General features: G+C 40.2%; 1 protein-coding gene across 4 annotated transcripts; it reads left to right on the plus strand.

Annotated features, from left to right (window-relative positions):
* The first annotated feature begins 253 nt into the window (after nt 1–253).
* On the plus strand, nt 254–10804 carry FAM216A (family with sequence similarity 216 member A). 4 transcript variants are annotated; one of them, XM_003994656.6, is made up of 7 exons: nt 254–496; nt 2067–2107; nt 6087–6202; nt 7764–7893; nt 7973–8156; nt 8716–8798; nt 10428–10804. In XM_003994656.6, the coding sequence occupies exons 1-7, from the start codon at nt 405–407 to the stop codon at nt 10541–10543; spliced, it is 762 nt and encodes a 253-aa protein (XP_003994705.2). In that variant the 5' UTR covers nt 254–404; the 3' UTR covers nt 10544–10804. The 4 variants fall into 4 exon arrangements, with proteins under 4 accessions (XP_003994705.2, XP_006938518.2, XP_006938519.2 ...); XM_006938456.5 differs by having other exon boundaries at nt 7767–7893; XM_006938457.5 differs by having other exon boundaries at nt 2067–2101.
* The last annotated feature ends 1305 nt before the right edge of the window (nt 10805–12109 follow it).

Here is a 12109-nt window from a genome sequence, read left to right on the forward strand (position 1 = left end):
TTTGGTTTGTGTACCGAGGTTTGACCTACATGGTGACTCTCAAGATTTTCAAATTTGTAAAGGGTCTGGAATACTAAGGTGCAAGGCACCTCCTGTTTTAGGGGACACGTATATTTCCTTATCGTGACTGATCCCTTCCACAAAAAAGATGCAAACGTGCAAGCGCGCAATCAACTAAAGAACTCCTGCCCCTCCCCCAATTTAACTCCTGCGTCGCGCATCTGCCCTCCCCGCTCTCCCGAAGCTATTCGGGCAGTGTCCGGAGCGCATCGGAGGGGGCTAGAATACCGCGTCCTCCTCTTCACCCGCGATATCGCCCGGCCTGACGCACGCGTGCTGACGGGGGAGGGGAGAGGGGAAAGCCGCTTCCGCACGCCGCTCGAGGTCCGGGCACCCGGGAGGAGATGCCGGGCCAGGGTCCGGTGTCCGACTGGACAGAATGCAGCTCTTCTGCAGAGCCTCCCGCAGTGGCCAGAACCGAGGGTGGCGGCGGCGGGTGAGGCTGAGGGGCCCTGACGGGTTAGGGAGGACGGCGACCGACCCTGGGTCGTGATCCCTAGTGGAGGAGGGGGTGGGAGTTGACTGCTCCAATAGACTGGTCCCCAGTGCACTGAAGCGAGAGGAGGGAGAACCTTTGTTGTGGCCGGAGTGGAACAAATGGAAGCCGACTCACAGTTTAGGGGAAGGGCTTGTGAGATAAGGTTGAGTGTTGGTGCAATGACTAAACGCGGTGATTGCGACAATTGCCTGGGTGCCTTTTTCTGCCCCGAGGGGGCGCTGCTAAACCTGCTGGAAAATATGCCGTCTGGTCACAGGATCTCTACAAAAAGAGGGGGTGGGGGATAGAGCAGAAAGGGAGGTTCAACGGAAGACTTCCAAGTCAATAAATCAGTGCCGTATGTGCGACATTAGCCACCTTCGTGTCCAAGGGATTCATAATGCCAATGAGACGGATAATTAGGGATATTAGAGGCACCTTGATCTTGATATTTTCTTCCCACATAAGTTTTTCTTCGTAAATCCATTTTATTTTAAGCAGGGTGGGTTTTTTTGTTTGTTTTTTGTTTTTTCATTTTTTTGTTTTGTTTTGTTTTTACTATTATTTACAGGATGCTGAAGACAATTAGTCTTCGGTACCTCCTCATCCCTTCCATCAGTTATTACCTAAAAGTGAGAGCTGCCAGGTGTTTCTCTCCAATTCAGCACACAGTCATGGCTCCTGCCATATAAAACAAAATGACCATAATGTACTGAAGACTTTTAAAGATGTGGTCCTGTCTTTCTTGAGTGCTTGACAAAGTGTGGGATCCTAAATGTATCAGGAGATAAATGAACACTTGGTCACTGAATAAACCGAAGGAAGAGACAAGGAAGGGAGTTTTGTCTTAATTTGAAAAAAGAAAAAAGAACTTGTACAAAAATAGAAATATTCCAGACCAATTTATCAGTTCCAGTACACCTTAATTACATACAGTAAAGAACAAGATAGTCTCCTCCATAGCAAGTTACTTGATTAAAAATAAAGAGAGCAAGAAAATGCCACGGATAACACAGAAGCCCAAACTACTTTATTGAGCTCAAAGTAGGAATTAGATTAAAAAGGCTATAAAAGTAAGACCAAATCTGGCTTAAAGTAAATCCTTTCTAGTAAAAACCTCAGATAACTCACTTTGAAAAAGCCTGGAGCCATTAGGATATAACCAGGATTAGAGGAGAACATTTACAAGATGTTCTGTCTGATGGAAACATGAAAAGTAAAAAGCATACTCGATACTGCCCTTTTTTCATTTAAAATACTTTTTAGAAATACGTTTATTTATTTATTTTTGAGGCAAAGTGTGCCTGTGTGCGAGTAGGGGAGGGGCAGACACGGAGACTGGAGACAGAAGATTCCAAGCGGGCTGGGAGCTCAAACCACCAACGAGGAGACCATCACCTGAGCCTAAATTAATAATGAGTTTCTCAACAGACTCAGCCACCCAGGCATCCCTAAAATATGTGCTTTCTTTAATGTTTATAAAGCTGTCAATTATTGCATATTATTTAAATCTTTTTTTCCCCAACAGATCACCTGGACTTTCTTATTATCAGAATTCCAAAGGTATTGGTGAGTAGAGCATATACAACAGATAATACCTATAAATAACATGGTTTAGAGATGCTAATTTTGCTGTAACTACAAACAATGGAGTTTTAAAAATAGACTTTATTGGCATCCTGAACTTAAAATTTTGGGGGGTGCCTGGGTGGCTCAGTCGGTTGGGCATCCAACTTCGGCTTAGGTCATGATCTCACGGTTCGTGGGTTCGAGCCCCCCGTTGGGCTCTGTGCTGACAGCTCAGAGCCTGGAGCCTGCTTCGGAGTCTGTGTCTCCCTCTCCCTCTGCCCCTCATGCTCTGTATCTCTCTCTCCTTCAGATATAAATAAACATTAAAAAGAACAATCCAGGCTTTTTCTCTTGTTAAAATATCTAATATCAAGTATTTATTTTTTAAAAAATTGTTTTTAAGGGTTTTTAAAATTTTTTTTTTCAACGTTTATTTATTTTTTTTTGGGACAGAGAGAGACAGAGCATGAACGGGGGAGGGGCAGAGAGAGAGGGAAACACAGAATCGGAAACAGGCTCCAGGCTCTGAGCCATCAGCCCAGAGCCTGACGCGGGGCTCGAACTCACGGACCGCGAGATCGTGACCTGGCTGAAGTCGGACGCTCAACCGACTGCGCCACCCAGGCGCCCCTTTTTAAGGGTTTTTAAAAATTGTTTATTTTGACAGAAGGAGTGCGCATGCACATGGGGGAGGGGCAGAGAGAGGGTTACAGAGGATCTGAAGCGGGTTTTGTGCTCACAGCAGAGAGCCTGATGCAGGGCTCAAACTCAAGAACCTTGAGGTCAATGACTGAAGCTGAAGTGTATGCTTAGGATGCTTAACTGACTGAGCCACCCAGCCGCCCCCCACATCAAGCATTTTAAAAAGAGTACTTCATGGGGCGCCTGGGTGGCGCAGTCGGTTGAGCGTCCGACTTCAGCCAGGTCACGATCTCGCGGTCCGTGAGTTCGAGCCCCGTGTCGGGCTCTGGGCTGATGGCTCAGAGCCTGGAGCCTGTTTCTGATTCTATGTCTCCCTCTCTCTCTGCCCCTCCCCCGTTCATGCTCTGTCTCTCTCTGTCCCAAAAATAAATAAACGTTAAAAAAAAAAAAGAGTACTTCAAAATAGCAATGAATCTGAAAAGAATTGTGTTTATAACTGATGTTTGAAATGTCCTAGGTATGGCCTGGGGTTTATACACAAATTGAAGGGAAAAGTTCTGACTAGAATAACTTCAAAGGATGTAAAATATTTCTCATTGCTGCTATTTTCCCTCTCACTTGAAATAAAGGATAAAACTGCTGGAATTAAGAGAGTAACACAGAACCCAAAGGCCTCTCACTAATTTCTGGTTGCGGTGAGGGGAGCAATTTCAATTCTATGATGTATAAACTTAGATTCACTTTATTTTTCCTTGGAAATTTTGTAGCCCTTACAGTTACCTCAGAAAAACACAGACATATATCAATGTGTATATACATAAAAATGCATATGTACATATAAATAAAGTGGTTGCTTTAAAATGAAATTGCTGGATCATATGGCAATTTTATATTTAATTTTTTGAGGAACCACCACACTGTTTCCACAGCCGGTGCACCATTCTACATTCTCACCAGCAATGCACAGGGTTCCAATTTCTCCACATGCTAGCTAACACTTGTTTTCATTTAAAAAAATTTTTTTAACGTTTATTTTTAAGAGAGAAAGAGGGACAGAGCTCAAGCGGACAAGGGCAGAGAGGGAGGCACAGAATCGGAATCAGGCCCCAGGCTCCGAGCCGTCAGCTCAGAGCCCAACTTGGGCTCAAACTCACGAACTGTGAGATCATGACCAGAACCGCTTAACTGTTTTCACCCAGGCGCTCCTGTTTTCATTTTTTCAAGTTTGTTTTTATTTATTTTGAGAGAAAGAGACAGAGAGCAAGCAGAGGAGGGGTAGAGAGAAAGGGAGACAGAATCCCAGGTTGGCTCTGTGCTGTTAGCAGAGAGCCCGATGCAGGGCTCAAACTCACGAACCATGAGATCATGACCTGAGCTGAAGTCAAGAGTTAGACACTTAACCAACTGAGCCACCCAGACACCTTCATATATATATATATTTTTTTGGTGATAATTCCCCTTATGGATATGAAATGATACTTCATTGTTACTTTCTGTTTCCCTAATAGTGAGCATCTTTTCTTGTGGTTATTGGCCTTTTGTGTGTCTTATTTGGAGACATCCAGTCTATTCAAGTCCTATGCTCATTTTTCAATTGGGTGTTTGTCACTGAGTTTAACTGTTATCTTTAAATGTTTAATTTTCTGTGAAGAAAGGCTACCAAGCTTTTGACAAGTTAAATGTTAGTCCAGGCTATAATACGCATCTCAGAAATAATGAAGAGCAGGGACACAAAAGATATAGTCTTAGATAATTAGCCCACATTTATCACTCGAAAAAGGATTTAAAAAAATAAGCTTTTATTACTATAGATTCCAAATTATATTTTAAGGGTCATAATGACATAATTTCCAGATAATTGTTTCTTTGTTGGCAAACTAGTTAGTCCTTTAGTATGCAAATATAACACTTACTTATCTGCATTAACTCTCCAATTTGTCAAAATCTTTTTCTTTTTTTAAATTTTTTAGATGTTTATTTATTTTTGAGAGAGGGAGACAGAGTGCAAGCAGGGGAGGGGCAGAGTGAGAGGGAGACGCAGAATCCAAAACCAGCTCTGGGCTCCAGGCTCTTGGCTATCAGCACAGAGCCCGACACCGGGCTTGAATCCATGAACTCTGAGATCATAACCTGAGCTGAAGTCGGATGCTTGACCAACTGAGTCACCCAGGCATCCCTGTCAAAATCTTGAAGAAATAAATAACTAAAATTTAATATGTAAAATTGTAATGGACTTTGTTGTCAATATTGAAACAAAAGTGTGCTTATTTAATTCAACTTACTGAATGTAAACTTTTAACTTAAAAATCTGTTCTGCCAGCTTTATTTGTAATAGCCTAAAACTGGAAACAACCCAAATGTCACCAACAGGTGGATAGATATATATCAAGAATAAAAAGGAATGAACTATTGTTACACATCACACAGATGGATTTCAGTATAATTATGCTGAGTGAAAGAAGCCAGTAACAAACAGAATATATGCTGTATGTTTACATTTATATTAAACTCAAGAAAATGCAAACTACTCTATAGTGATACTAACTGTAGTGATAGAAAGCACATTACTGGTTGCCTGGAGCGGAAGAGTGTGTGGGGACTTAGCGAGTGTTTCAAAGAGTTATTTCCTGGTTAAATTTCACCAGATACTGTTTTCCCTCAAACTGTTAATGAAGTTTTTACCCTAGATTAAGTTACTGATCTCAATATGTCTGAAACTGAAAACTAGTTTCATTCTCCTAGATATGTCTCAAATTGCATTTTGTATTAAAAGACTATTAGTCTACCCACATCGGTACTAAAAACATGAAATAACAGAAATTATGTAAAAATAAGTTTTAGTAAATTTCTGCAAAGCCCTTTGTGTTTTAACACTGCCTCATTAAAGGTATAAAATTTGTGTTATTCTATCTTCTATCTTGAGTTTAATACTAACATACTAAAATCAAATGAATGATAAAATATTGTAAATCTTTAAAGTGCAAGTCTTGCATGCATATTCTTGTCTAGTATAGTTTGACATACGATAAACTAAACAACATAGTTTGCATCTCACCTGAGTTCAAAATAATGTAGTCTATATATAATTATATATATATATATATATATATATAGAGAGAGAGAGAGAGAGAGAGAGAGAAAATATTTGTAAATATCTTAGACTTTTGTATGCTCTAAAACCAAATGGCATATCATACAGCCTCTTGAACTTTAACAGAGTGACTCGTATTCCTACTGCAGGGTTGTCAGGGACATGTGTAAATATATAGATATTAATAATTAATTTATTGAGTACATCTTTGCTCATGAAATTCACCTAATAATGTCCTGCCCACAGACAGAATCAAAGATGGACCCAACACACACATAGCCAAGCTGCAAGAGTTATGGAAAACTCCTCAAATTCAAGCAATTAACATCCCTAAATCAATGACAGATGCGTCTTTTCTAAAGGTATGCTAACTAAATACCAATGCTTTGTTTAAATGCCAAATTCTTTGTATTCAGAGCTGAACTTTTTATTGGAGATCTGCTGCTTAGAGGGTAAGGCACTTGAGAAGACAAGGTACACCCAGCATATTGTCTAGGACTCCATAAATATCTGTGGAGTAAACTCAGGAATGTATGCAAGGATTTTATCATTATAGATTTCTCATCATAAGAGTTCATTTAGGGCTTCATGATACTTGACATCTAATGTACCTTCACTCAGAAAGCTTAATGGCCCTGAGGAAAGTTACATTCCAGAGATGGAAACCCAAACTCCTAGATTTCACTGAAGGACTGCAAAATTAGAGGCAAGCTAATAAAGAAAATGGCTATAAGCATTTTATAACTGTTGAACCTCTATTACCTTTTAAAGGTCATATCTGCCAGATGTGTCCCTGTTAGAGGAAAGCAAATTAAGGTTACAAAAGATCTGTGCAAATTGGTCAGATTTTTTTGACCAGCATTTTGAGTTTTCACTGAATTTATTACCTATTCAGTTCAGTAAATCCCATGTGTGTATACACACATACAGACACAGTGTAGCCTTGCATTTTAAGTGAGTGTTACCTTCTAAAATCAGCAAGTGAAAATCTTAAGTCAAAATTACTTTCATCAAAGACCGATAGACTATTCCCCAGTTTGTTCAACGCAGTTATTCTTCTGGTGCTAGAAAAGACTATTTCTTTAGTTAAGACTAAGTAGAGTAGTTGAGTAGTTGAGACCACATGATACCTCAAAAATATTTGGAAGGTAAGATGCCCACATTCACTGAGAGGCACACAGGAACTAAGTCTCACTGACAGAACAGCGAATCTCTACTCTCCTTTTTTTTTTCCTTTTTTTTTTTTTCAACGTTTATTTATTTTTGGGACAGAGAGAGACAGAGCATGAACAGGGGAGGGTCAGAGAGAGAGGGAGACACAGAATCGGAAACAGGCTCCAGGCTCTGAGCCATCAGCCCAGAGCCCGACACGGGGCTCGAACTCACGGACCGCGAGATCGTGACCTGGCTGAAGTTGGACGCTTAACCGACTGCGCCACCCAGGCGCCCCTTTTTTTTCCTTTTTAAACGTTTATTCATGTTTTGATAGAGACAGAGCATGAGTGGGGGAGGGGCAGAGAGGGAGGGAGACACAGAATCAAGAGGGAAGCTCCAGGCTCTGAACTGACAGCGGGGCTTGAGCTCACAGACTGTGAGATCAACCTGAACCGAAGTCGGACACTTAACCGACTGAGCCACCCAGGTGCCCCAACTCTCCTTATTCTTCTAGATCACTGGTTCTCAAACTTCATTGGGCATTTGAATCACTTGAGTGCAAACAGGAGGAGGCAGGGTCACTTGTACTGTTTAAATGGCCATTTCTTTCTTTCTTTTCTTTCTTTCTCTTTTTGGACAAATTAGGATAGTTGAATTGGAATAAATAAAAATACAGATGGTTCAGCTGTCCTCAACATTCAGCCTTTCAGATAAAGAATCTTGGCAATCTCTGTTCTACAATGCCTATAAACCTTGTTTGTATTTTAGCAGCCAGACCTCACCTTAGGCCAGAAGCGTTATCTGTGCAGCATTGCTAAGATCTATAATGCAAACTACCTGCGGATATTAATGAAGAAGCAGTATATCCATGTGATCCAGCGCAACTCACAAAAGCCAGGCAGGTGCACCTCATTCGTTTCTCACTAGTTCTGGCAAGAAACAAGAGGGCCTTCTAACAGAGCTGGTCTGTATGACAGGTATCTTCACTCATCACAGAAGCCGCCTCAGTTCTCGTTACTCACAAAAGCAGCATTACCCCTGCACCACATGGCGACACCAGTTGGAGAGAGTGGACTTGGGGCCTTCTAACATCGCAGCTGCACCTGCACCTGAAATGATCCTGCAACATTCACTCTGGCGACCAGTGAGAAACAAAGAAGGGTCTGTTTCTTATTGTTTAAAAGGAGGAAAATATATCCCAATTTTATCTGAAGGGTAGCTAAATGAGATGAAAGCTTGTTTCCTAATATGTTCATTTTGCTACATTCAGAGTAGGTTAGACAAAAAGCACAAAAGGATGTTATCTTATGGTCTCTTTACTGATCTGACTGGAATATGCCACTCCTTTTAGAACATCTTTTGTGGAATTGTAAAAATTTCTTGATCAGCTAGAAATATGGAAGACTGCCCTTTTTAGTAATTCCCACTCAAATTTAAAATAATACAAACACTTCCAAAAGGAGCATATGGTTGCTTCTGCACAGGGGACTACTATAAACAAAAAAGTAAAGAAAAAAGAAAATAAGCCTGATTATTCAACCTGTACTACAATAGTGAGCTTTGCATTTCAGGGTTAATAAGTCACAGGAGAATTCAGAGATTGAAAGAGTCTTTTTGGTGATACTCGCAGCTTAATAAAAAGAATTTGTATGGTCTTCTCCATGCATTAGACAGTTGTTCATTTCACTGGCTCCAATTAAGATACTTCTCTTTCTTACAGTTTAAAAACTGGATATGCATCCAAAACAAGATGTAAGTCACTGAAGATTTTTAGAAAACCAGGCAGACTGTTCATGCAATCAGGTAAATGTGGATTTTTTTTTAATGTTTATTTTTGAGAGAGAAAGAGAGCATGAGTGGAGGAGGAGCAGAGAAAGGGAGACAGAACTCGGAGCAGGCTCCAGGCTCTGAGCTGTCAGCACAGAGCCTGACACAGGGCTCAAACTCACAGACCGCAAGATCATGACCTGAGCCAAAGTCGGACGCTTAACTGACTGAGCCACCCAGGTGCCCCCCCCCACTTTTTTAAACACAGAATTTTAAAATAGCATTTTTAAAGATCTTATGTTAAAAAATACATTTTTTAAATGTTTATTTTTGAGAGGGAGAGTGTGAGCAGAGGAGGGGCAGAGACAGACAGGGACAGAGGATCTGAAGCAGACTGCACCAACAGCAGAGAGCCAGATGCAGGACTTTAACTCATGAACCAGAGATCATGACCTGAGCCAAAATCAGATGCTCAACAGACTTAGCCACCCAGGTGCCCCATGCTTAAAAAATATTAACCCAATATAGTTTCATTTCTATTACAGAAGACATTAAAAATATAGAATATTATTTGCTTTTAATTCTCCAAATAAAATAAATATGAAATATAGTTTCTGCATTTATCTAAATGGACATGCTGCTGAGGGGAGTAAAATTCAAGGCACTTCTAATTCTAAACAAAGATATTCATAATATCACGGTCGGAGACTTAACAGAGAATGAATTTCTGAGAACTCACAGCCACAAACATGAGTTTTTTAAGCCATAGCATTTTTATGAGATAGTGTCATTTTTGGATGGACAACATATTTTATATAGCATCATAGTTTACAAAGGGCTGTATCACCTATATCATTTTGTTTAATATTCAACAACCCAGTGGAAGCAAGCCAACCAAGTGATATTATCACAATTTTATGGGGCAACTCAGAAAAATCTAGACTTGGTAAGAATCAGCATAAAGGATCCTTCTATCACAAGTACAGAATACCACAAAATGAAAAAGGCAAAAGAGGAAGAAAGAATGCTCAGTATTCCTCAGAATTGATAACGTGGCGAGGACTAAGTGGAAGTTAAACAATTTCCTAGTTGCTACACAATGAGTAGTGGGTAGGAAGGAAGTGGGGAAGTTAGGCCTTCTGAACGCCTGGCTCCTTGCTGTATGACAGTGCTGCTCAGCTCTGCTTAAATACCATAGTATACCTGTCCAAGAAATGAGGGAAATGGCAGGGGAAAAAGTAAGTCTGGGTCCAGAAAGAATAGCTGGACGAACTGCAGTGCAGATAGGGGGAAAGTGTCTGTGGTCACCAATGGAAGGGAGATGGGCAAGGACTTCAGGCTTACTGAGATGAGACTGCTGAAGCCCTAACTTTCGCATAACCAAGAGATTTTGAAAGCAAAGAGAAAACAAGACTCAGTAACAGAGAATTTGCTATAAGTTGGCCTGAATACAGTACTTACTACAACTCTTATTTTACAAAGTTAAGAGATTTGGGGGAAGGGAGAAGTGATTAAGTTTTGAAAATTGCGGGCCATTTATTTCTGCGAAAGGTTATTACTAAGGTAGGCCATTTTGAAGGTTGTTCTTATGTACAGATCTCAATATTCAGGATGAAATACAACTTTATTTCCAAAACAGATATTATAAACTTATTTTCCTTTCAGTTTCTGCAAATGATTCTGAATCATACATGAATGAAGAAAAAAAGGAAGAAGATTTACTAAATAAGTATATGCAATCAATGTCAATTGAAGAACAAGAACATGTGATGTTAACTTGACAATCTTGTCTTGTGAGTCAATGAGGTGCCAAAGGTGGGGGGTTGGGGTTGTGAATTGTGTCCTCTCTCTACATTTAGGATAGTATTGTTATTCACCAGTAAGTCATTAAGTAATTTTAGTTTGTTCAGAAACTTTTACAACAGTGTAATTGGTTTGATGTAGTTCCATGTGCTAATTGATACTTGTGTAATAAAATTTATGTGTAATATTTGCTTGTATTTCTAGCTAGATACAATTAAAAATTTTCTTGTGGCTTAAAATTGAATTATTTTTCTTTAACCCTGAGAGGTAAATTGTATAATTATTTTTCTGCTTACAGTAAGTCCTAAAACAGCAACATTGGAATTCCCTACAAATTATTTTTTTGACTGGGCTAAGGAAAGCCCTGAAATATCCTGATACAGAACAGCACTTGATAGACATAGCACCCTGATTTGTAAAGAAGGTGCTTAATAAATATTTGCTGCTTGAAAACAACTTAAAAATATCAATTTGCCCTATTTTATGAAAATTGCCACACAAACCCTTGGCCTCTCAAGCTAGAGTTGGGAGTAACTGTACTAATCAGAGGATTCTTTACATTATGTATTCACTCTAGTGTGCTTCCGGAATTTCTAAACATTACTGTTTAAAAAAATACGTATACACACATACACATAAACACAGTTAAAACTTGAAAAATAGGAATAGGGCAATTTAAAGCAACAGTTTGAGGAATTATTGCTGATTTAATATGTCAATATAGTATATTCTTTGGAAAATCAAATCTGAGCCCAACATTATGACCCAGAATGTTGTAAGAAATGAGAGCACCCTGAAAGGTCACTCCATCTACCTCATCACTTTAATGCCTAGGTGCATTTAATTTCCTTTTATTTTTTATTTAAAATAATTTTTAACTTTATTTTTTAATGTTTTATTTATTTTTGACAGAGAGAGACAGAGCATGAGCGGGGGAGGGGCAGAGAGAGAGGGAGACACAGAATCCAAAGCAGGCTCCAGGCTCTGAGCTGTCAGCACAGAGCCCGATGCAGGGCTCGAACCCATGGACTGTGAGATCATGACCTGAGCTGAAGTTGGACGCTCAACTGACTGAGCCACCCAAGGCACCCCAAGAATTTTTAACTTTAAAAAAAATGTGTATTTATTTTTGAGAGAGAGAGAGAGCAGGGAAGGGGCAGAAAGAGAGAGACTGAGGAACTGAAGTGGGTTCCACACGGACAGCAGAGAGCCCAATGCGGGGCTCAAACCCATGAACCACAAGATCATGATCTGAGCCAAAGTTGGGTGCTTAACCGACTGAGCCACCCAGGAGCCTATTTTATTTCTTTTTTTTAAAGTTTATTTATTTTGAGAGAGAGAGAGAGAGAGAGAGAGAGAGAGAGAGCGAGCGAGCGCGCACACACACAGGTGCAGGGGAGAGGTGGGGGGGGGGGTGGGCAGGAATCCCAAACAGGCTCTGCCTTGTCAGCACAGATCTCACAAACTGTGAGATCATGACCCAAGACAAAATTAAGAGTTGGATGCTTGACCAGCCAGTCACCCCTTTTATGATTTTAAAAAAT

The sequence above is a fragment of the Felis catus genome, chromosome D3, assembly GCF_018350175.1.
Source record: "Felis catus isolate Fca126 chromosome D3, F.catus_Fca126_mat1.0, whole genome shotgun sequence".
NCBI lineage: Eukaryota > Metazoa > Chordata > Mammalia > Carnivora > Felidae > Felis > Felis catus.